At 56.7% G+C, this 20,288-nt stretch overlaps 2 protein-coding genes across 2 annotated transcripts; one reads left to right on the forward strand and one right to left on the reverse strand.

The window, feature by feature from the left end:
* Positions 1–16,495, forward strand: NPAS1 (neuronal PAS domain protein 1). Its single transcript, XM_027079953.1, has 12 exons — positions 1–129; positions 1,205–1,387; positions 1,814–2,049; positions 8,718–8,791; positions 9,053–9,142; positions 10,941–11,115; positions 12,515–12,630; positions 12,790–12,947; positions 13,570–13,676; positions 14,128–14,275; positions 15,328–15,422; positions 15,942–16,495. The coding sequence occupies exons 2-12, from the start codon at positions 1,266–1,268 to the stop codon at positions 16,403–16,405; spliced, it is 1,785 nt and encodes a 594-aa protein (XP_026935754.1). The 5' UTR covers positions 1–129; positions 1,205–1,265; the 3' UTR covers positions 16,406–16,495.
* Positions 16,496–16,638: 143 nt separating this feature from the next.
* On the reverse strand, positions 16,639–18,983 carry TMEM160 (transmembrane protein 160). The gene is made up of 3 exons (XM_027079954.1): positions 18,761–18,983; positions 17,540–17,632; positions 16,639–16,993 (listed from the first exon to the last, which is right to left on the reverse strand). The coding sequence occupies exons 1-3, from the start codon at positions 18,966–18,968 to the stop codon at positions 16,728–16,730; spliced, it is 567 nt and encodes a 188-aa protein (XP_026935755.1). The 5' UTR covers positions 18,969–18,983; the 3' UTR covers positions 16,639–16,727.
* Positions 18,984–20,288: the final 1,305 nt, after the last annotated feature.

Consider the following 20,288-nt stretch of genomic DNA (forward strand, 5'->3'; position numbering starts at 1 on the left):
CGCTGAGAGCCTAGCGCCACAGCCCGCGCGACTCGCCGAGCCCGGCCCGCCCCGGGGTCTATGGGGCCGCTCCTCTGCTGCGCCGCCCGGCCGGCCCCACGCCGTGCCCGGAGCCTGACCCGTGGCCAGGTAACGAGGCTGTGGGTACTGCGGGTAGGGAACGCCTGGGGGCTGGCATGAGAGGACAGGGAACTCCTGGGTCCTGGAGGAAAAGGGGACCGGAACTCCAGTGTGCTTGGAGCTAGGGCATCGGAACGCCTGTATCCCGAGGCTGAGGGAGGGGGCGCACAGATGTTGGGTCCTGGAGAAATAGGGGGCTGGGGGATCTGGACGCCAAGGTCTAGGGCATCGGGACACTTGGTTGGGGAGGCTTGGGGGAGGTGTGGATATGGGGAGCGGGGGTGGAACCTGAATGCCTAGTCCTGGAGGAATGAAGACCGAATTCAACATGTTCCTTGTTCTGGGGGATCTGGATACTAGGACACTTGGGCCCCGAGTGTCTGGTCCATCCTGGGGGCGTCCTCGGGCTGAGGCTCTGGCCACTGCATCTGGGGTTGAGGCTCGCATGTCCGGGCCTTCGGGGAGGAAGTTGTGGTTGCGGAGATTTGGCTGCCCAGACACGTGGCATCACCCCCGAGGGGCTGGGGGTGGTCCTTGGGCAGAGCATAGGGTGGGGTCCCTGGCCTCTGTCCCCCCTACCTCCTTAGCCCAGCCCGGGAAATAGGCGCACGGCAGATGCAAGGAACCGGACTCCTGGGATGGGCTTCTGGGGGCGGATTCCCCGGGGCAGAGGGCTCTGGGGGCTGCAGCCGGGCACGCCCGGGCCCCGGCGAGGCGCCCGCCCCCCTCCCGGCTTGGGCATGCTTGGCACGCAGCGCGCGGGCCGGTCGGATCCGTATGCGCGCCGCGTGCGCCTATTGGTATGCGGGAGCCGGCCCGGCGCGGGCGTGAGGCGGGCGCTCTAGCGGGCGGCGCGGGGGAGGCGGCGGCGGGGCACGTCCTCGTCCTGAGCTTCTCCCAGAGCCCGGCGCGGTGAGAGCTGCGGACTGTGTAGCGGGGCCCCCAGGGAGGGGAAACTGAGGCAGCATCTAGCCGCAGCTCCTTGCTGGGACCCTGCGCCCCACGCGGACCTCGGTTTCCCTAGCAGGTGCCCCACCTGTCCCCTCGGGCGCTGAGCGCTGCCTCCCGCTCCTTCCCTCTGCAGGAGACGCGGCTCTCGAGTTCCGCAGGCTGCTCTGAGCCCGCCTGAGCGGGTCTCCGCGGAGATGGCGGCCCCCTACCCCAGCAGTGGCGGTGGAGGCGAGGTCAGGTGCGGGGGAGGTCGCGGCGGCAGCGTCCCTTGGGACTTTCTGCCGGGGTTTGTGGTCAAGACCCCGCCCGGACCCTGGTGAGCAAAGCTCCGCCCCTCGGGCTGTGGTCCCGCCCTCAAGGCGGTGTCCCGGGAGGATTCACACTCACCTTCTGCCCCGCCCCCTCGGGCCAGAATTTCTTACCCGGAGTTGCTCAACCGTTGTGCTGTAACACCCACCCCACACACCTGGCGTTCTGTTCCTAGCCCCCTTTCTCGGAATTCCTACCCAACATTCTTATCTCTCTCCTCTTCCTCCTCCTTCCCCCAGAATTTACACCCCAGGTTCTGCTCCACGGCCGGGTGTAGAAGTCACACTCAGGCTCTGCCCCACCTCGGGAGTGTTGAATCCACTTTCAACATCCCGTCCCGTTCCCGAGGCCCCAGGAGGCGAGGCTCGTCCCCCAACCCCAGACCCCTGAGTCCCCGGGCCCCGCTGACGCCCCCTCCGCGCCGCCCGCCCAGCCTGCAGGCGCAGCGCAAGGAGAAGTCCCGTAACGCGGCGCGCTCGAGGCGCGGAAAGGAGAACCTGGAGTTCTTCGAGCTGGCCAAGCTACTCCCGCTGCCCGGAGCCATCTCCAGCCAGCTGGACAAGGCGTCCATCGTGCGCCTCAGCGTCACCTACCTCCGCCTGCGCCGCTTCGCCGCTCTCGGGGCGCCACCCTGGGGGTTGAGGTCCGCGGGGCCGCAGGTTGGCCTAGGTGAGTGCGCATGCGCAGGGGTGGGGGGGTCCAGGCGCGCTCCCCCGGTGCAGGGCACCCGGTATCTGAGGGTGCGCACCAGCTCTCTCCCAGCTCCTGCATCCTGAGGGAGTACAGGATTTGGAGTCAGACCTTTTGTGTGTTCCTATCAGGCGGCTTCAACTGTCCAAGCCTCAGTTTACTCATCTCTAAAACGGGCTCACCAGGTAGGGACGATTTCATGAATTCTGGCCTAATCACAGGCCTGGCCACACTGGATCATACAACCAGTTAATGCTCTTATTGTTATCAGGGAAAATGAATCATTATTATCACAAAGGAGATTATCACAGCGCCATGGGCGGGACAGGGGGGACCCAGCCTGGGCCTCCTATCCACTAATGGGCAAGAAACTCCCGCACTCAGACCTGAGGGACCCCAGAGGGAACCTCTAGAGTCTGAATTCCCAGTTTGGGATGCGGGAGGGAGACAGGATAATATGGCAGGTAAGATGGCGAGCTTCAGAAAGACGGGGGTCCCTGTCCCCACTCAGCCACTCCCCACCGTTGTGACCCTGGGCAGGTCGCCTCACCTCTCTGTGCCTCACTTGTGAAATGGGAATCATGATGAAGCCCCACCCCCACCCGCAGGGCTGAGAAGAGGAGAAGATCTACCAGGTAATATGTGTATGTGTAAAGACCCTAAACACACCTGGCACAGAGTAAACGATCAATGTCTAGCAAGCACTGTTATCAATGGTTACCTGCAGGTTTATTGACCATCTACTGTGTGCCTGCTACAGTTCTGAGCCCTGGAGATCCAGCAGAAAACAAGCTGCATAAAAGTGTCTGCCCTGGACAGGCTGACATCCTACTGGCCAAGACACAATAACGAAATGCAATCAATAATATGTTAAAATATAGAATATGTAAAACACAGATATATAGATAGATATCTACATTCATTATTATTCAGGCTTCATTATATAGAAGTGTTATGTTATTACTTCTATTTTATGTTTTATTACTTTACTCCTATTACGAGAAGAGAGAGAATCGTCTTCATCTGAGGTCGCAGGTGACAGGGACAGGTCACCCTTGTCTACTTCCACCCCCCCCCCCCGAAGGGTTGTCCTTAAGGTGGGGTTGGAGGGGCTCCAATTCCCCTCCTGCCCTGGTCTCAGGGGGGAGGGGGGAGAGAAAATAGCATTGATTAAACTCGCAATAAATCACCATTTAAATTTAAATAATCCGGCTTCCCAGGCGGTAATTAGGCGAATTGACTGGCGCGGAGAGAATGCGGCATTAGCGCCGCTGATTACTGTCATTACCGCGAACAACATGTGCGCCGGCGGGGGATAAACATCTTGTCTATTGTCCCCAAGCCCCGGGGAGAGAAAGGGGGAAGACGCTGCGAGAGCCTCACCGGCGTCCGGCCTCCCCGCTCCGTGCTCGCCGGGATGGCTAATTCAAGACCACTGACCTCAGCAACCTCCCTGCCTGTACGTGGGAAGGGGGAGGGGCAGGACAGTGTGCGGGGGAGGAACTGCGTGGACTCCCGCTGTACCCACAAAATTAAGAAATTGGGAGCATTTCCTGCTCTCCCGGGACCCCAACGAGAGGCCAAGCACCTGCTTCAATAGTTCAGATGGGAAAACTGAGGACAGTGAATTAGCTGCCGTCAGAGAGCAAAGCATTCTGCCTCAAGCTCTCTGTAAAGGAGGGGGCTCCCGCGTTCTCCTCAAAAATAATAGCAGTAACATACCAGTCAGACACGGTGTTGAGTGCTGCATCCAGATTCACTTGCTAATCCTCTCAAAAATCTTCGGAGGGAGGCAATGCTATGTTCCCATTTTACAGATGGGGAAAACTGAGACCCAGAGACGTGAAGCTCTTTGCCCAAGGTCACACAACTGAGAAGGGGCCCAGCTGAGATTCAAACTCAAGTGGCCTGGCTCCAGAGCCCACCTTCTCAACCACCACCCTTGGCATGCTTGTGGGTCTCCAGGGATGGGTCCTATGTTGCAGGTCTCCGCCTCTCTCTGGACCTTACTCTACCATCAGTGAAATGGGATGACAGATGTTGAAGTCTAGCCAGGGGGCTCTAAGTCTGGGGAGGAGACAGCCTTGATCTCCTATCAGTGTTTGTCATTCATTCAACAAATGCCCAATGAATACCTTCCCTGTGCCAGGCACTGTTCTAGGTGCTGGGGACACAGCAGGGAACAGGACAAAGTCCCTGCCCTCAAAGGTGGGCCTACACACCTGACATGGTAGGTCCCTTGCCCCCCACCTCCCTGATATCACCTTTCCACCCCTCTGGCCTCTTCAACCCCCTCCCCCACATGGGCCACCTTGCTGTTCAGAGAAGGCTGTTCCCACCTCAGGGCCTTTGCACTTGCTGGGCTTCCACCAGGAACTCCCTTCCCTTAGAATGTGAGCTTTTCAGTCAAGCCTTCCCTGACCACTCTATTAAAAATGACAACCCTGGGACTTCCCTGGTGGTCCAGTGGTTAAGACTTCTCCCTCCAGTGTAGGGGGTGCAGGTTTGATCCCTGGTCAGGGAGCTAAGATCCCACATGCCCAGGGCCAAAAAACAAAACATAAAACAGAAGCAATATTGTGGCAAATTCAATAAGGACTTTAAAAAAAGAGAGAGAGAGAATAGCATGTGGCATATAGTAGGTGCTTAAAAAAAAAGACAAACCCCTGCTCCCAGCATGTCCTATCTTCCTTTCCTGCCTTATTTCTTTCCATAGTACTAATCATCATCTAATACTATATATTTTTTTATTTCTGTTGTTTATTGTGTTTCTCCCCTACAGCACTTTGTATGCTGAGCCTAGAATAGTGCCTGGGGCACAGTAAGGGGTCACTAAATATTTCTTGGGTGACTATAGAACTGCGTGAGGGGAGGAGGGGGGACATCACGACTCACAGGTCAGGCACGGCCTCTCTAAGTGACCTTTGAGCTGAGACTGGAAGGAGGTGAGGGAGCAAAAGCTAGGAGAAAAGCTGGGAGGAGAGTTTTCCAGGCAGAGGGAACAGCAAGTGCAAAGGCCCTGAGGCAGGCAGCAATCAGCTTGCTACATGCAGGTCACAGTTGTGAGGTCAGGGGCTCCAGAGAGGAGTAAGTGAGGCAGGAAGTGGTCAGCGGGTCAGGGGCCAGGTCCTGCAGGGCCTCTCAGGCCGTGGTGAGGACTTTGGCTGTTACCCCGAGTGAGATGGGAGTTACAGAGGTGATGGATGTGAGGGCAGAAGCTGGGAGCCCAGTGAGGAGGCAAGTGCAGTCGTCCAGGCGGGAGGTGGCTCAGCTAGACCAGGGTGGGGGCAGTGGGGTGAGAGGTGGTCGGATTCAGGTGATGCAGTGAGGGTCCAGCCTCAGGACTTGCAGAATATGGGTGAAGGTGTGGGAGAAAGCGAGGGTCAAGGTGGATGGTAAGGAAGCCTCCCCAAAAGGTAGAGGTGCCTGAAGTAGAGCTTATTCTGATAAGAATAGTGCAGGACTCACCTGTTGTGTACCTGGCTGTGTGCCATTTGCATGCATGAACCCATTCAGCTCCAGCCCTAGACCCATTTCACAGATGCAGCTGAGGAAAGTACAGCCAGAAATGCACCCACTCCAGTCCTCAGGCCTGCTCCCAGGGAGCAAGGCACTCTGATTATGGCAGGGGGCTCCCTCTCCCAGACTTCCAAAGCTAATGAAGTCCCAGCCCTTCATTAGTTGCCCTAGCCCAGGGCAGCAAATCCCTCAGGGCAGTTGAGAATGGGAGGTGGAGGGGGACCCCTGGGAGAAGTCTTGGCTTCTCCCCTTGGCCCCTCAGCGCCCCCTCTGTGTGTGGGGGAAGATGACAGCTGGGACAGTTTTGTTCCAGCAGAGGCAGGCTCTGATAAGAAACTCAGCAAATGTTTGTTGAATGAGCGAATGATGGTTGGGGTCCGGATGTGAGGAGGGGGCAGGTCTGAGAGTAGGGAAGGGCCCACAGCTGAATCTGGCGGACACAGGAGTTGAGGTATTTGTGGGAGAGAGGAGGAAACACAGAGAGAGGAGTCAGGGAGTTGGTGGATTTGGGGCAGGGGGAGGCCGGGGGTAATAAGACACACCAGTCAGGGATGGGGACAGAGGCCGGGGAAAGGATGAGGGAACAGCAAGTGGCTGAGCCCTCCCCCTATACACACCCCCCTCCCGACGTGCCCATTAAGGCTGTTAATTGCAGCCGTTCAGTCTGACCTGGGCTGATCCTGTGAGAGGGAAAATGAAGGAATTAGCAAAAATGACAGGGGAAAATTGCGACAATTAGCAGGCGGCATTGTTCCCGCCTGTCACCCGGCTGGTTCCCGCTGCATCTCGGGGGAGGGGTCCCCATCACACACACCCCCCGTTATTGTTCCTGGAGTTCCAGGCGGGGGTGGAAAAAGGGTGTGAACAGCCGTGGGGATGCTGGGGGTGCTCCTGGGAGAGGAGGCGAGACCAAACATTAAGGGGCTGGGGGCGGGGCTTGGGAGCTGCGTCCTGATTGGGGGGAGGGGGTGGCGTTTCTCCGCCTGGTGTTTTGATGGTCTGGAAATAACAATAGTAATCACGCTATTAATACTGATCCCAGCTCTGTTTCAGAGCACCTGCTGCATGCGGGCGCCTGGTAGGCCCTTTCAGTTCCCTAAGCCAACTGAATGCTCAACACCCCTGTGAGATCAGCTCGTTAGCAAACCCACCTGACAGAGGAGGAAACTGAGGCACAGAGAAGTGAAGGCACTGGTCCCAGGGCACACAGCCAGGGAGGAACAGTCCTGGGGCTTAACACCAGAACTGGACCCTCGGCCCTGCAGGAACCAGGTGCTTGGGGACCCTCGAGGTCACTGGCTCCCCAATCTGGGCAGGGACCCCTTGCGGGGGTCGTTCTCTGCAGGGTCAGGGAGGGCATCCTGGGTGGGAACAGAGTCCAGGAACACAGGGCCTCTGCCCACGCCCAGCATGGATGTCTGGAGCTCTCTGCTCCTCACTGCGGGGGATGGGTCGCCCTGTGTCTCTGTTTTCTGTCTACTTCTCCGTCTCTGTCTTCCTGCCACTTTCTCTGTATCTGTCTCTGTACATCTGTTTCCCTCTGTCCCTCCATCTCTTTCTGTCTCTCTGTCTTTACCTATCTCTGTCTCAGTTTCTCTGTGTCTATATATGTCTCTACCCCTCTCTCTTTTAAAAAAAATTTTATTGGGGTAAAATTTATATAACATGAAATTCACTGTTTTACAGTGTGCAATTCGGTGGCACTTAGCACGTTCACAATGTTGTGCAACCAGCACTTCTATCTAGTTCCAAAACATTTTCATCACCCTCCAAAAACCCTGTCCCATTAGCAGTCCCTCCCCATTCCTCCTACCCCTTCCCCCAGCCCCTGGCAACCACTGATCTGCCTTCCATCTCTGGGTTTGCCTCTTCTGAACGTTTCATATAAATTGAATCCTACACTGTGTAGCCTCTGTGTTCAGCTTCTTTCACTTAGCATAATGTTTTCAAAGTTCATTCACGTCGTAGCATGGATCGGTACTCCATTTCTTTTTATGGATGAATAATCTTCCATTCTATGAATATAGCACATTTTATTTATCCATTCATCAGTTAATGGACATTTGGGTTGTTTCCACCTTTTGGCTATTAGGAGTAATGCTGCTATGAACATTCATGTACAAGTATTTGTTAGAGCACCTGTTTTCAATTCTTTGGGGTGTATACCTAGGAGTGGAATTGCTGGGTTATATGGTAATTCTATGTTTGACTTATTGAGGAATTGCCAAACTATTTTCCAGAGTGGCACATTCTCACCAGCAATGCACGGGGGTTCCAATTTCTCCACATCCTCGCCAACACTTATTTTCTATTTAAAAAAAAATTCGAACCATCCTAGCGGGTGTGAAGTGATCTCTCACTGTGGTTTTGATTTGCATTTTGCTAATGACTAATGATGTTGAACATCTTTTCATGTGCTTATCGGCCACTTGTGCATCTTCTTTGGAAGAATATCTGTTCAAATCCTTTGCGCATTTTTGAATTGCGTTGTTCATCCTTTTGTTGTTGAGTTGTAACGTCCTTATTTCTTTCTCTATTTCCTTATATCTCTCTGTCCATCTATTTGTCTGTCTTTGTCACTCACTGTCTCTTTCTCTCTGTCTCTCTCCTTTTCTGTCTCCTATCTGCCTCCTTCTCACCCTTCAGGTCTGAGCTCAAACACCCCCTCCTCCTTCAACAGGCCTTTCCCCATGCTTCTTCTTTCATTTATTTATTTATTTATTTTAAATAAATAAATAAAATATTTTGGCTGCGTTGGGTCTTTGTTGCTGCACGTGGGCTTTCTTCAGTTGCGGCGAGCGGGGGGCTAGTCTTCGTTGCGGTGCACGGGGCTTCTCATTGTGGTGTCTTCTCTTGTTGCGGAGCACAGGCTCTAGGCGCGCAGGCTTCAGTAGTTGTGGCACGTGGGCTCAATAGTTGTGGCTCGCGGGCTCTAGAGCTCAGGCTCAGTAGTTGTGGCACATGGGCTTAGTTGCTCCGCAGCTCGAACCCATGTCCCCTGCATTGGCAGGCGGATTCTTAACCACTGTGCCACCAGGAAAGCCCCCCATGCTTCTTTATTTCACACCCCCTATTCGATTCTTCATAGGGCCAACAGGCCCTGGCCTCACCCCTCCCTCTTCCCCCAGCCCCAGGCCGCAGGGGCCCCGTGGCGCTGGTCTCCGAAGTCTTCGAGCAGCACCTGGGAGGACACATCCTGCAGGTGAGGCCCCTTCCCTGCCTGCTGCTCCTTGCTGCCACCTGGTGGCCGTCTCGGGAGAACCGCACCCTTTTCTCCAGCATCAGTCCCGTAGGGGAGCCCCAGAACTGGGAGGCAGAATGCTCAGGCTCCCCCTCCTGCTCCCCCCAGGGCCACTGAAGCGCCTTACCCCAGAATAATCCATCCCAGGCGGAGATCCAGATTTCAGAACCTCTTACAGATGCCAGGCCCTCCTCTCCCCGACCCCGTCTCTCCCCACTCTAGTCCCTGGACGGCTTCGTGTTTGCCTTGAACCAGGAAGGGAAGTTCCTCTACATCTCAGAGACAGTCTCCATTTATCTGGGTCTCTCACAGGTAAGGGGCCCGCAGCAGCCTGCCTGGACTGGCTCAGCTGCCATCTCCCTTGCCGGCCCTCCTCTCTCCTGACCTCACCATCCCAGCATGAAAAAAAAAAAAAAAGGACTGGATCTTTGGTTCCCAAAGTGTGTTCCTTGGAACCCCACATGGCACCTAACATGGCTCCTCCTCCCAGGCAGAGGAGGGTTATTAAAGTAAGAGGTCGATTTGGAGAGAGCAAAATAGCAGAAATCTAAATTTGCCTATGAGGGGTTGCCAACTGTACCGTATTTACCAAAACTTGTATATTCTTAACACTTTTAAAGGATTACAGCAATTCGTACCGGAAGGGCTTGGGGTTTCCAGCTTGGAAGATTTTCTGTGGCATTTTAGTTGACTAGTTTTCATTTTGCCTTTATTTCAACCCACTGTTTCTGTTCCAGCTCCTGCAGCTGGTGGCTGAAAGGTAAAAGGAGGGCAAAGAGAAGCCAAAAGCCCCCAGCCCTGGAGTCTTGTCTCTGTGCAGCATCTTAGGCCTTGCCAATGCGATCAGTACAAATTGCTGTCAACTTTTATCATTGTTACAAAGATTCTGACAAATGGTAAATTTAGAAAATTCAGTGCATTGGTATTTGGCCTTCGTGAGCAGCTCTTCCGTGAGTTGTTGGAGGTTCCTGGAGGAGGAAGACCCTGAAGGGAGAATATGGACAAGAGGAAGGGAGGGAGGAAGAGTGGGGGGAAAGGCTCAAACCTGGTGTGTGTGTGTGTGTGTGTGTGGGGGTGTTTAATGAGGGATAGAGGGAAGCATGTGACCCCAAGCCCAGGGGCAGTGGGAGCCATGGGAGGTTTCTTTTCTTTTTTAAAAATTTTACTTTATTTTTATTTTTGGCTGCGTTGGCTTTCCGTAGCTGCGCGCGGGCTTTCTCTAGTCGTGATGAGCAGGATACTCTTCGCTGCGGTGCGCAGGCTTCTCATTGCGGTGGCTTCACTTGTCGTGGAGCATGGGCTGTAGGTGCATGGGCTTCTGTAGTTGTGGGCTCAGTAGTTGTGGCTCGCGGGCTCTAGAGCACAGGCTCAGTAGTTGTGGCGCACGGGTTTAGTTGCTCCACGGCATGTGGGATCTTCCAGGACCAGGGCTCAAACCCATATCCCCTGCATTGGCAGGCGGATTCTTAACCACTGCGCCACGAGGGAAGTCCCATGGGAGGTTTCTGAGAAGAGGAGGGCCATGGTCAGGGGAGTAACTTAGGGAGGGATATGTACGTGGGGACTGAAGGCCAGAAGACCAGTGAGGACGCTGGGACAGAAACACAGCAGGAAGAAGATGGGTGCGGGGACTGGGAAGGTGTGGAGGTAAGGGCACTACTGTGAGAGATTTGAGGGATGAATTGAATGTAAAGTCTGTCTAATTAAAAGGTTCTAACTCTTTAAAGAGTTTGAAAGCCATTCCACTGCTTGTGTCCTGATTTCCATCCTGTGAGTCATTTCAGGGCGCAGTTGTTTGCTGTATGGGGGTGAGTGAGTAAGCAGAGCTGCGTATATGAAGGCTTACGACACCCCCATCCCAACCACATACACAGCTTCTTTATACTGTAGGCAGGGGCAGAAAATCCTTAATAATCTCTGGGTTTGAAGTGGGAGGGCACGGGAAGCGCCTAAGTTTTTATCCTCCTTTAAAATGGTTTAAATATATTTATATTTATTTTCTAATAAAAACACACCTGCTTGCTGGCGAGTGAGCCTGTGGCAGAACAGGAGGGCGAGTGACTGCGCGCACACCTCACCCGCCCCCTGCATTCCCCTCCTTCGCCGGCAGGTGGAGCTGACGGGCAGCAGCCTCTTCGACTACATTCATCCGGGGGACCACTCCGAGGTGCTGGAGCAACTGGGGTTGCGGGCCCCGACCCCCGGGCCCCCCACCCCGCCCTCCGTCCCCTCCTCTTCCTCCTCCTCGTCCTCGTCCTCCTCGCTTGCGGATACCCCTGAGATCGGTAATTCTCAGCATCCCCAAAGAAAGAGGCCTGAGGGTAGCTTAGGGGATGCTGAGTACAATGTATCCAACTATGTCTCCTTCATACAAAAAGACTCTTGTTAGAGTTTTGCAAGCAAGTTTTTGTAAAATGAATCAGAGTCTAAATTGAGGTAGCGAGACGTGGCTCCCTAAGATTGCCTGGATCCCCAAGATTTGAACTTTAGAAAGACCCCTCTGGCTGCAGAGTGGAGGTGGGTGCCTGTGGGTGACAGATGGAACCAGGCTTTGGTAAATAATAATAACAACGTGTGCTTATTGGGCATTTACACGTGCCCTGCCTTTAAGTACATAATTTTATTAAATCCTAACCACAAGCCCACAAAGCAGGAGCTATGACTATCTCCATTTTATAGAGGAGGAACCTGGGGCACAGCATAGAGAGGTTGTGTCCCAGGTCAGCTGTAAGTGATTGAGCTGGACTCCAGCCCAGGCTTGTCTGACTCCAGCGCCTGTGCTTCTGCTCTCCAGTGGAAAATTCCACTCCATTTTGGGGAGGGTGTTGGAGATTACCCTTTTAGCTCTGAGATATTGGGGGACTGAGGTTATCTTTCTCATAAATAGGCTTTTCTTATATGGAGTTTGCTTAATACCCAAACCATCTGAGCTATCAGCAGTGCTTGCAAGCTTGGGGAGATGTTTGTGACACGTGTGGGACTGTTAGGGGGTGTGATTATATTTACACCTCAGTTTGAGGCACAGGGTCATCTGGGTGTGAGCATATTTATAAGACAATTTCACAGGGTTTATAGAATAATCTGTATTTGTGTGGCTTATTTGTTGCTATAGCCCAAGCCCCCACTCTGTGTTCAGCCCTCGGTTGGGCAGGGCTGGGGACACAGTGGTGACAAGAGCCCCAGCCCCACCCTCCCGGGGCTCACAGTCCAGTGGGGGAGACTGACCCTGTCCCCAGACAGTGATGACCCAGAGTGGGCAGGGCTGGGGTAGGAGACCCCAGAGGGGCAGCTGACCCAGCCTGGGGGTCAGGGAGGACTTCCTGGAGGAGATGTCTGATCTGAGACCTGGAGGTTGTGGCTAGAGATGATGTCAGCAGGAGGCAGTTCTTGCCAAAGTTTTAGGCCATGGTGAGAAGGAGCTGGGCTTTCCCCCAAGGGTACTAGGGAGCCATGGCAGGTTCAGAGCAGAGGAGGGATGGGGTCAGATCTGAGCTTTAGAAAGACCAGGCTGGGTGCTGCTGGGAGGGGAGGTTGATGTAGGATGTCAGTGGGCTTGTAGAACCAATAGGTGCGTCTGTGTGACTGTGGCCATGACCCTGTGTCTGGATAGCTCTGTAGAAGGCAGGGGTGGCCCGTGTGTGTCCTCTTCAGGACCCCATAACCTTCCTTCACTCTTCGTCCCAGAGGCCAGCCCCATCGAGGTGCCCCCCTCCTCCCGGGTCCAGGAGCGCTCCTTCTTCATCCGCATGAAATCCACCCTCACCAAGAGGGGGCTGCACGTCAAGGCCTCAGGGTACAAGGTGGGTGTGAGCTCTCCGCCCCAGCCTCTGACTCCCGGGTCCCCTCCCTGGCCCAAGGAGAGCGCCTGTATTCACGCCAGCTCTGTCCACGGGCCCCCCTGGTCCTCCCGCCCCACTGGCCCCGCCTTGCCCTCCTCCGATCGCGCCTGCCACCTGCAGGTCATCCATGTGACCGGTCGCCTTCGGGCCCGCGCCCTGGGCCTTGTGGCCCTTGGCCACACGTTGCCCCCGGCCCCACTGGCTGAGCTGCCACTGCACGGACACATGATCGTCTTCCGACTCAGCCTGGGTCTCACCATCCTTGCTTGTGAGAGCAGGTACCGGGGTTGGGGGCTGAGGTGGGAGGATGGGGGCGCACGGGAGAGGGGGGTAGGCAGGAAGTCAGAGGAGCTCGGGGGCGGGGGTGGGGGCGGGGCCCTGGGGAGCCGCGGGAGGAGGGAAAGCCGCGGAGGGCGAACTGGAAGAGGGAGTGAAGGCGGGGGCTAGGGCGGGGCCTGGGGCGGGGCCTCTGGGATGGAGGCGGGGCTGTGCTCGATTCCGAGAGACCCAGGCCCTCCCTTCAGCAGAGCTCCGCCCTTCCCTGATCCTATTTCTCTCTGCCTCTCCGGCCTCTCATCTCTCTCATCCACTCTCCCGCACCACGCAGTGGGTGGAAATTGAATAGCGAAAGAGTCTCCAAGCACCGAGCGCCTCCGGAGTGGCCGGGCCACCCCACACCCAGGAGTGCCGTCTGCTTGAATGCCCATAGCTGCCCGAGGAGGGAAACTACTATTTTAAATATTCTCCCACCCATTTTACAGAGGGGAAAACTGAGACCCAGAGCACTCCAGAGCCAGGGTTTGGACCCTGAGGGATTCCAGAGCCAACCCTGGAATCTTTCTCCCCACCCCATGGTCTGGGACCCCTTCTCCCCTCCTCTCTGTTGCCCCCTGCCCTCAGAGTCAGCGACCACATGGACCTGGGGCCCTCGGAGCTAGTGGGCCGCAGCTGCTACCAGTTTGTCCACGGACAGGATGCAACCAGGATCCGCCAAAGCCACCTGGACCGTGAGGACCCCTCACCCCAGACCTGAGCACCCCCACTGCCCCACTCCCTGGAAGTCCTTCTCCCGGGCTGATCACAGTCCCTCCTCCTGCCACCTCTGGGGGCTCCACTCAGCACAGGAAGAGCAGCAAGGAGACTCTGAGCAATGGCTGAGGATGGGGGCGTGGGGAGTAAGGGGAGCCGTGGGGTAGCTCTGACCCACCCTTCAAAATCCAGGGGCCTTGATGCCGGGTTACCGCTCCGTCTTTCTGACTCGGGCTCTCTCTGCCTCCCTCTCTGTTCTTTGCCTTTCTCTTCTCCACACCGTCTCACCCTTCCTGTTTCCCTGTTGCTCTCTCTCTGCCCGTCTCCCTGTCCACCTCTCTCCCACTGCCTATCTCTCTCTGCCCCTCTCACCTCATCCCACCCCTACCCCATCCCTTCCGGTGTCGCCGGTCCCTGGGCTGGGCCCAGTGCTGGACAAGGGCCAGGTGATGACCGGTTACTACCGTTGGCTGCAGCGCGCCGGGGGCTTCGTGTGGCTACAGTCCGTGGCCACCGTGGCCATGAGCGGGAAGAGCCCTGGAGAGCGCCACGTGCTCTGGGTCAGCTACGTGCTCAGGTGAGGTTTGCGCCCCTCTCCTCTCCCACGGGGAGCTCAGAACTCCCTCCGGAAGATTCTGCCAGCTCTGCCCACCTTCGGGTGGGGGCTCTTCAGGGAGGGCTTCTAGAAAAGGACAGATGTGGGCAGTGGTGGTGAAAACATGAAGGAGAACAGGGTCCAGTGAGAGTAAAGGCCTGGAGGAGGAATGAGCTTGCAGGAGGCCAGGGGTGGGTGGCGGAGTGACAAGCGCTTCCAGGGAGAAGGAGGCAGATATGAAGTGGCCTCAGGCCCAGGGTGCTTCTGGGGCACTGGGGAGCCATGGCAGGCTCTCACCAGGGGAGGGCCGCCACAGAGCAGGGCAGATGACGGAAAGAAGCTGGAGGTGGGAAGGACGTTCCAGGCCGAGGGCACAAGCACAGGCAAAGGCTCAGGGTCACAGCCGGACCCATCTGAGGGACTACAGGGGGTGCTCTGGGCTGGAGTGTAGAGTCTCGAGAGACGAAGCTTAGGATGGTGGTGGGGGGCACTGGGGAGCCATGGAAGGGTTTAGGGCTGGAGAGAGTCACAGTCAAATCTGCTTCTTGGAAAGACCACTCTGGCTGCCATGTAGAGGGAGGTCTGTGGGACAAGAAAGGGATGGGAGGCCAGGGGCAGGTCCTGGGAAATGCCAGGCAGCACAGGTGGAGGAGGGGAGGCGGCCATCTGGCATCTCTGGCTTTGCGGGGCCTGGGTCTGAGCCTCTGAGAGGAGCAGCAGGTTTGGAGGAAAGATGCTGAGGTCAGATGAGCATGAGGTACCCGGGGGACACCTAGGTGGTGACACCCAGGCGGCCACGGGCTGCAAAGGTTTGGCCTTGGGAGACGGGGCCAAGCTGGGCTAGAAGCCAACTTGGAGTTTGGGGTCCAATGATGAGTCCTAAGTGCCTCGGGTGGGGGCGGGAGGCAGTGTCTACACTCAGAGCGGGAGGGGACGTCTACACTCACAAGACTGGCAGGCAGGAGGGAGTCTCCCCTCACCAGAGGCTGGGTGGCCCGGGATTTGAGCTCCCAATCCCACCTGTCTTGTCCCAGTCAAGCCGAGGGGGGCCAGATACCTCTGGACGCCTTCCAGCTTCCGGCCAGCGTGGCCCATGAGGACACGTCCAGCCCGGAGCCAGCACCCACAGGTGAGCCCACCTGCCACCCCAGCCCCTGGGAGGCTCCGAGTGGCCTCTGGGACCTGTGCTGTCTGGTGCGGAAGCCAGTAGCTTCACATGTGGCTATTTACAGTAAGATTAAAATTAAAATTCCATTCCCTTAGTTGTACTCGCCATGTTTGAAGAGCTTGGTGGCCATAGGTGGCCAGCGCAGATATGGAACTTCCTTCCAGAGGACAGCCTGGGTCCGGACATGAGCCTCTGGCATCTGGGCATGGTCACGCTTTGTGGTGGTGGCCGTCCCATGCATTGTAGGGCATTTTAGCAGCATCCCTGACTTCTACCCACTAGAATCCAGGAGTGTCCTCCTTCCCAGTTGTGACAACCAAAAATGCCTCCAGACTTTGCCAAGTGTCCCCTAAGGGGACCAAACCCCTCCAGCAGAGATCCACGGGTCTTGACCACGGGGCGCCGCTCTATTCCACAGATGGGAAGGCTGAGGGCTGGGGACGCGCACACACGGAGCCCTTCCGAATCTTCCTCTTGCAGAGCCAGAGCCACCAGTGGAAGGAAAGGAGGCCGTCCCCCCGCAGGAGGACAAGGCCCCCCAGCCCCGGGGCAAACCCATCAAAGTGGAGCCCGGCCCGGGGGAGACTGAAGACCCAGAGGACAGTGGGGATGAGAAGCCGTCCGGCCACCTGGCCCCAACGAGGCCCGAGTTCACGTCCGTCATCCGGGCGGGTGCCCTGAAGCAGGACCTGGTGGGGCCGTGGGGCCTGGCGCCTCCTGGGGACCCCCCACCTTCCCTCCTGCACACTGGCTTCCTGCCCCCCGTGGTGCGGGGCCTGTGCGCACCTGGCACCATCCGCTACGGCCCTGCCGAACTGGGCCTCGTGTACCCGCACCTGCAGAGGCTGGGCCCGGGCCCCACCCTCCCCGAGGCCTTCTACCCCGCGCTGGGCCTGCCCTACCCGGGGCCCCTGGGCACCAGGGTGCAGCGGAAGGGGGACTGAGGACTGGAACAGCCCCCCACGTGGCCGGACCTGGGGGATGGGTGGGGACCAGGGCTCTGAGCCCCGGTGAATTAAACGCCTGCTCCCGCTCTGTGGCTCCTCTCTGGGGTCAAGGAGCTCCTCTCTCCTTTTCTTCCTTCTTAGGTATCTCCGCGTGCCCCCCAGCGCCTTCCGCCCCTACCCTCCTCCTTCGCTCAGCATCCCCGCAAAAGCAACCACCACTCGGAATCGGGAGCAAGGGAAGGGTCAGGTTTTAATGTCCCGGTCCTCGGGCCCTGGCAGTCCAGCGCCCAGCCGTTCCCCGCGGCCGCGGCCCTGCAGCTCACTCCGGTGGCGGCCGGCCCGCCTCATCCGGCCCTTCCGCTGCGGCGGTCCCGTCGTCTTCGGGCACCAGTTCCACGTCCAGCTCCAGCTGGCCCATGTAGAGGCCGACGGCACAAGCCCAGAGCAGGCCGGCGGCCAGCACGGCGCCCACGCCTGCGGCCGCGCCCCCCAACGAGAGCTGCATGGGTCCCCGCAGCGCCGCCAGGCCCACCACATAGGAGGCGCCGCCCCACACCACACACAGGCCGCCCAACAAGAAGAAGCCTGTGGGACAGAGTGCGGGCCGGCGTCAGGGAGGCTGATCCTGGGGACCCAGGCCGTTCACGGGACTGAGGTGGCGTTAGAAAGGGGATGGGGCACACTCAAGAGCGGGGTAGAGGTCAGGGACAGTACACAGCCAAGGTCGGGGACAGGAGAAGGAATCGGAGGGGTGGCTAGGCTTGGAGGTGGGGGGCTGGTCTGAGAGCAAAGATAAGGTCGGAGGGGCAGGGGCAGGGCCAGGCTGGGGGTGGGGCTGGGACAGAGACCCTCATCTTTGTTGAGAAGTTAGATTGGAAAAGATGAGGACCCACAGCCCTGCCCTGAGCCACCCCCTCTGGTGGGTCCAGTGCCCAGGAGGTAGGGATGGGGTGGGTAGAAGGTGGACACTCACAAGTGAAGGTGAGGCAACTTCCGGTGGGAGAAGAATGAGGGGTTCTAGCGACGTTTACTCTGGGGGGGGGTGACGGGATGGGGCAGGAGTCTACCTTCCCCAGTGGGGGAGGGAGCGCTCCACTCCCTGGTGGGGGCGACACTGGGGTCTGCACTCACCGTAGGCGGCCTCCCGACCCATATCACTCTGCATGAAGGAGATGACCCCGATGCCTGATGCCAGGAGGCCATTGCGGAACCAGGAGAGGAAGGCTGGAGGGGGTGGGGCGGAGAAATCCACATCAGCTCAAACCCTGCTCTGCTGCCCCCCAGCCCAGACAGTCAAACTGAGGGGCGCCTCTTCATCTCACCGCCCAGTCTGGCCCCAAATCCCCACCTTGTCCTGGCGGTCCGCCTACCAAACCCTATCCCCCCAAAACCCTCTCTCGTCTCCATCTCTGAGCCCCTCCCCACCCCAAACTCTGCAACACCAAAGATTCAAGACAGTCTGCAGAATCTGGCGGAGGATCTAAGATCAAAATTTCAGAACCTAATCTGAGGACAGGAAGGTCCCAAGAGGTCACCTTGGTCAACGTCCTCCCCACATGTGTATCCCCAAGGGCTGCCCCCTCACTTCTTCCTCAGACCTCCCAACAAATTGTTACCCCCACACACACTCCCCCAGGCCTCTCTCCAGCCTTCCCCTTCAGTTTTCTGAAACCTCACTATCTGCTGCTGGGTATGCTCTTCCTTGGTGTCATTCACATCTATTCAAGTCCTTGGTGTGGCACTAACGGGGACTAGTCGGGTTACAATCCCCCCACCCCTACCCCATCCTGTACCTACAAGACCAGTCCTCTCCAATCCGGAACCCCACCGCCCACATGGGGCCCCACCCCCTGCAGCCAGGAGCAGCACGCCCTCCAATCAGCCCAGAGATTTTCTTCTATTGGTTGTTCCCTCTTCTAATCCGCAACTTCCTCCCTCTTCTGTGGGGCTCCACGCTCCCGCTTTATGCAGAGTGGTCGCCTCTTTAATCTGAACTGGCCCCTCCAACGAGGCCCCCTCTTGTAGGTAACTCCCCCGCCCATAGCCCTCTTTGGAAGCCTCTCCCACCCAGACAGCGCAGTTTGATAAGGCTGCCTGTCCTGGCCCGACCAACCTCTCCAATCCCTACTGCACCCCATAAACCAGACCCACGGTCCCATCCACAAGCCCGTCTCCTATGCGGACAGACTGCGCTCTTGCAGCCTGCGCTTACGCGGAAGCCCTTCTCCCCCCTGAGCCCGGGCCCCGTTTCCAGCAGAAATCCCACCACCATCCTCCACTCGCGCGCGCGGACAGCTCGGCTATGCGGATCCCCCTCTCCCATCCGGGCCGACCCCAGCCACAGCACCAGACCTGTCTCATGAGCCTTCCGGAGGAGCCAGGCGTCTGCGCGGTCCAGCTCGGACACTGGGGGCGGCGAAGCCCCAGCGCGGGGGCCGTGGCCAGGAGCAAAGGACCCCCGGGCGCCCCCGCTCCGGGGCCGCGGAGGCGGCAGCAGCGCCCCCCGGAAGCGGAGTCGGGCAAGGCGGGCAGCCCGAGCCCACCACCAGCCACCTCCCATGGTTCGCACTACGGTCGCGGCGCACCGCACCGCCCCATGGGCCGCCCGTAGGCTGAAGCGCACGTCATTCAGGCTTAGCCGCTCATCTATTGGTTTTGCGTGTGCCACTCAGGTCCGGTGCGCACTGTTCATTGGTTGAAATAGCTGTGATCCCTCCTCTGTCATCTGTGCCGGTACTGTGCGTCCCACCTTGCTTCTGGGGCTGGACTTCGAATCCCAGCGTTCATTGCGCAGGGGGAAGGCCGGTCTTCAGAAGTCGGAGGCGCTATGTCTACCGGGACTTGTAGTTTTTGTTAATAACTTTAATAGCCAAAAAACAAAACAAAACTCGTGGTCCTTAATGTAGAAACTTTGCAAAATCTCGAAGAGCCCAGAGGAGAAAGTAAAATTCAACATTAATCCCACCAATGAGCGGTTACTGCTAATATTTTGTTGTACCCCTATTCCACCTTTTTTCTAGGCGGGTGTAAACGGTTGCCGTTTGACAAATTAATTTTTTTCATATGGTAGCGGTCAATCGTGAACATTGACCGGTGGCACTGAATATTTTTCCATAGCATAATTTTTTTTATTTTAAAAATTTTATTTATTTTGAACATGGTACAAGATGCAAGTTACAAAGTGGTCTAATGAAAAGTAATTCACATCCGGTGCCCCCAGCCAGTTCCCATCCCCTATTCCACAGCAAGTTTAAAGCTTCACACTGATGCATTATAAGGACGTACCACAAGTTGTCCCAAGCCCTAGATTGTTTCCAATTTTTCCTGCTATAAACAACTGTTTCCTTTTAGGTCTAAGCCAATGTCTGAGTTGAGAGGGACCTGATTTAACTGTCAGATTTCAGCAGCCAGCTTCTGCCTCTGGGTCCACAGATGGCTTTATATATGCCCTTATTACACTGTGTTGTAATGATTTCTATACTTATCTGTCCCTGCTATCAGGCTGTGAGCTTCCAGTGGACTGGGTCCTTGATCAACAGATCTCCATGTCTCTCCATTCAATATAGGTAGGGGACTTGGTAAATAATAATAGCAAACATTTATTAATGACTTCCTCTGTGCCAGGAATTGTGCTAGGCACATTATGTGCATAATGTCATTTAACCCCATCATAACCCTAGGCGTTAAGGATTAGAACATTCCCTCTTTTATAGAGGAAAAAAAAATAAGGCTCAGAGAAGTGAGGTAATAAAAGTTAATGTTTGTTGAGCACTAACCAGACACTGTGCTCTTCCTTTACGTGGATACTCTCATTAAATCCTCAACCCTAGGTAATATATACCATTATTATCCCCATTTCACAGAGAAGGAAGAGGAGAGG

This window comes from Aethalodelphis obliquidens, unplaced genomic scaffold (genome assembly GCF_003676395.1).
Source record: "Aethalodelphis obliquidens isolate GAN/ISIS:26980383/991018 unplaced genomic scaffold, ASM367639v1 scaffold43, whole genome shotgun sequence".
NCBI classification, from domain to species: Eukaryota; Metazoa; Chordata; class Mammalia; order Artiodactyla; family Delphinidae; genus Aethalodelphis; species Aethalodelphis obliquidens.

Bases quoted from the DNA above. Each gene is read 5' to 3' on its own strand.
- NPAS1 (XM_027079953.1), top strand. From the start codon at position 1,266: ATGGCGGCCCCCTACCCCAGCAGTGGCGGTGGAGGCGAGGTCAGGTGC. The intron at 2,050-8,717 runs GTGAGTGCGCAT...CTCTTCCCCCAG, and splicing joins GGGGCCGCAGGTTGGCCTAG to CCCCAGGCCGCAGGGGCCCC. The intron at 15,423-15,941 runs GTGAGCCCACCT...TTCCTCTTGCAG, and splicing joins CCCGGAGCCAGCACCCACAG to AGCCAGAGCCACCAGTGGAA.
- TMEM160 (XM_027079954.1), bottom strand. From the start codon at position 18,968: ATGGGAGGTGGCTGGTGGTGGGCTCGGGCTGCCCGCCTTGCCCGACTC. The intron at 17,633-18,760 runs GTCTGGTGCTGT...CACCCCCTCCAG, and splicing joins CCGGAAGGCTCATGAGACAG to CCTTCCTCTCCTGGTTCCGC. The intron at 16,994-17,539 runs GTGAGTGCAGAC...TCTGTCCCACAG, and splicing joins GGGTCGGGAGGCCGCCTACG to GCTTCTTCTTGTTGGGCGGC.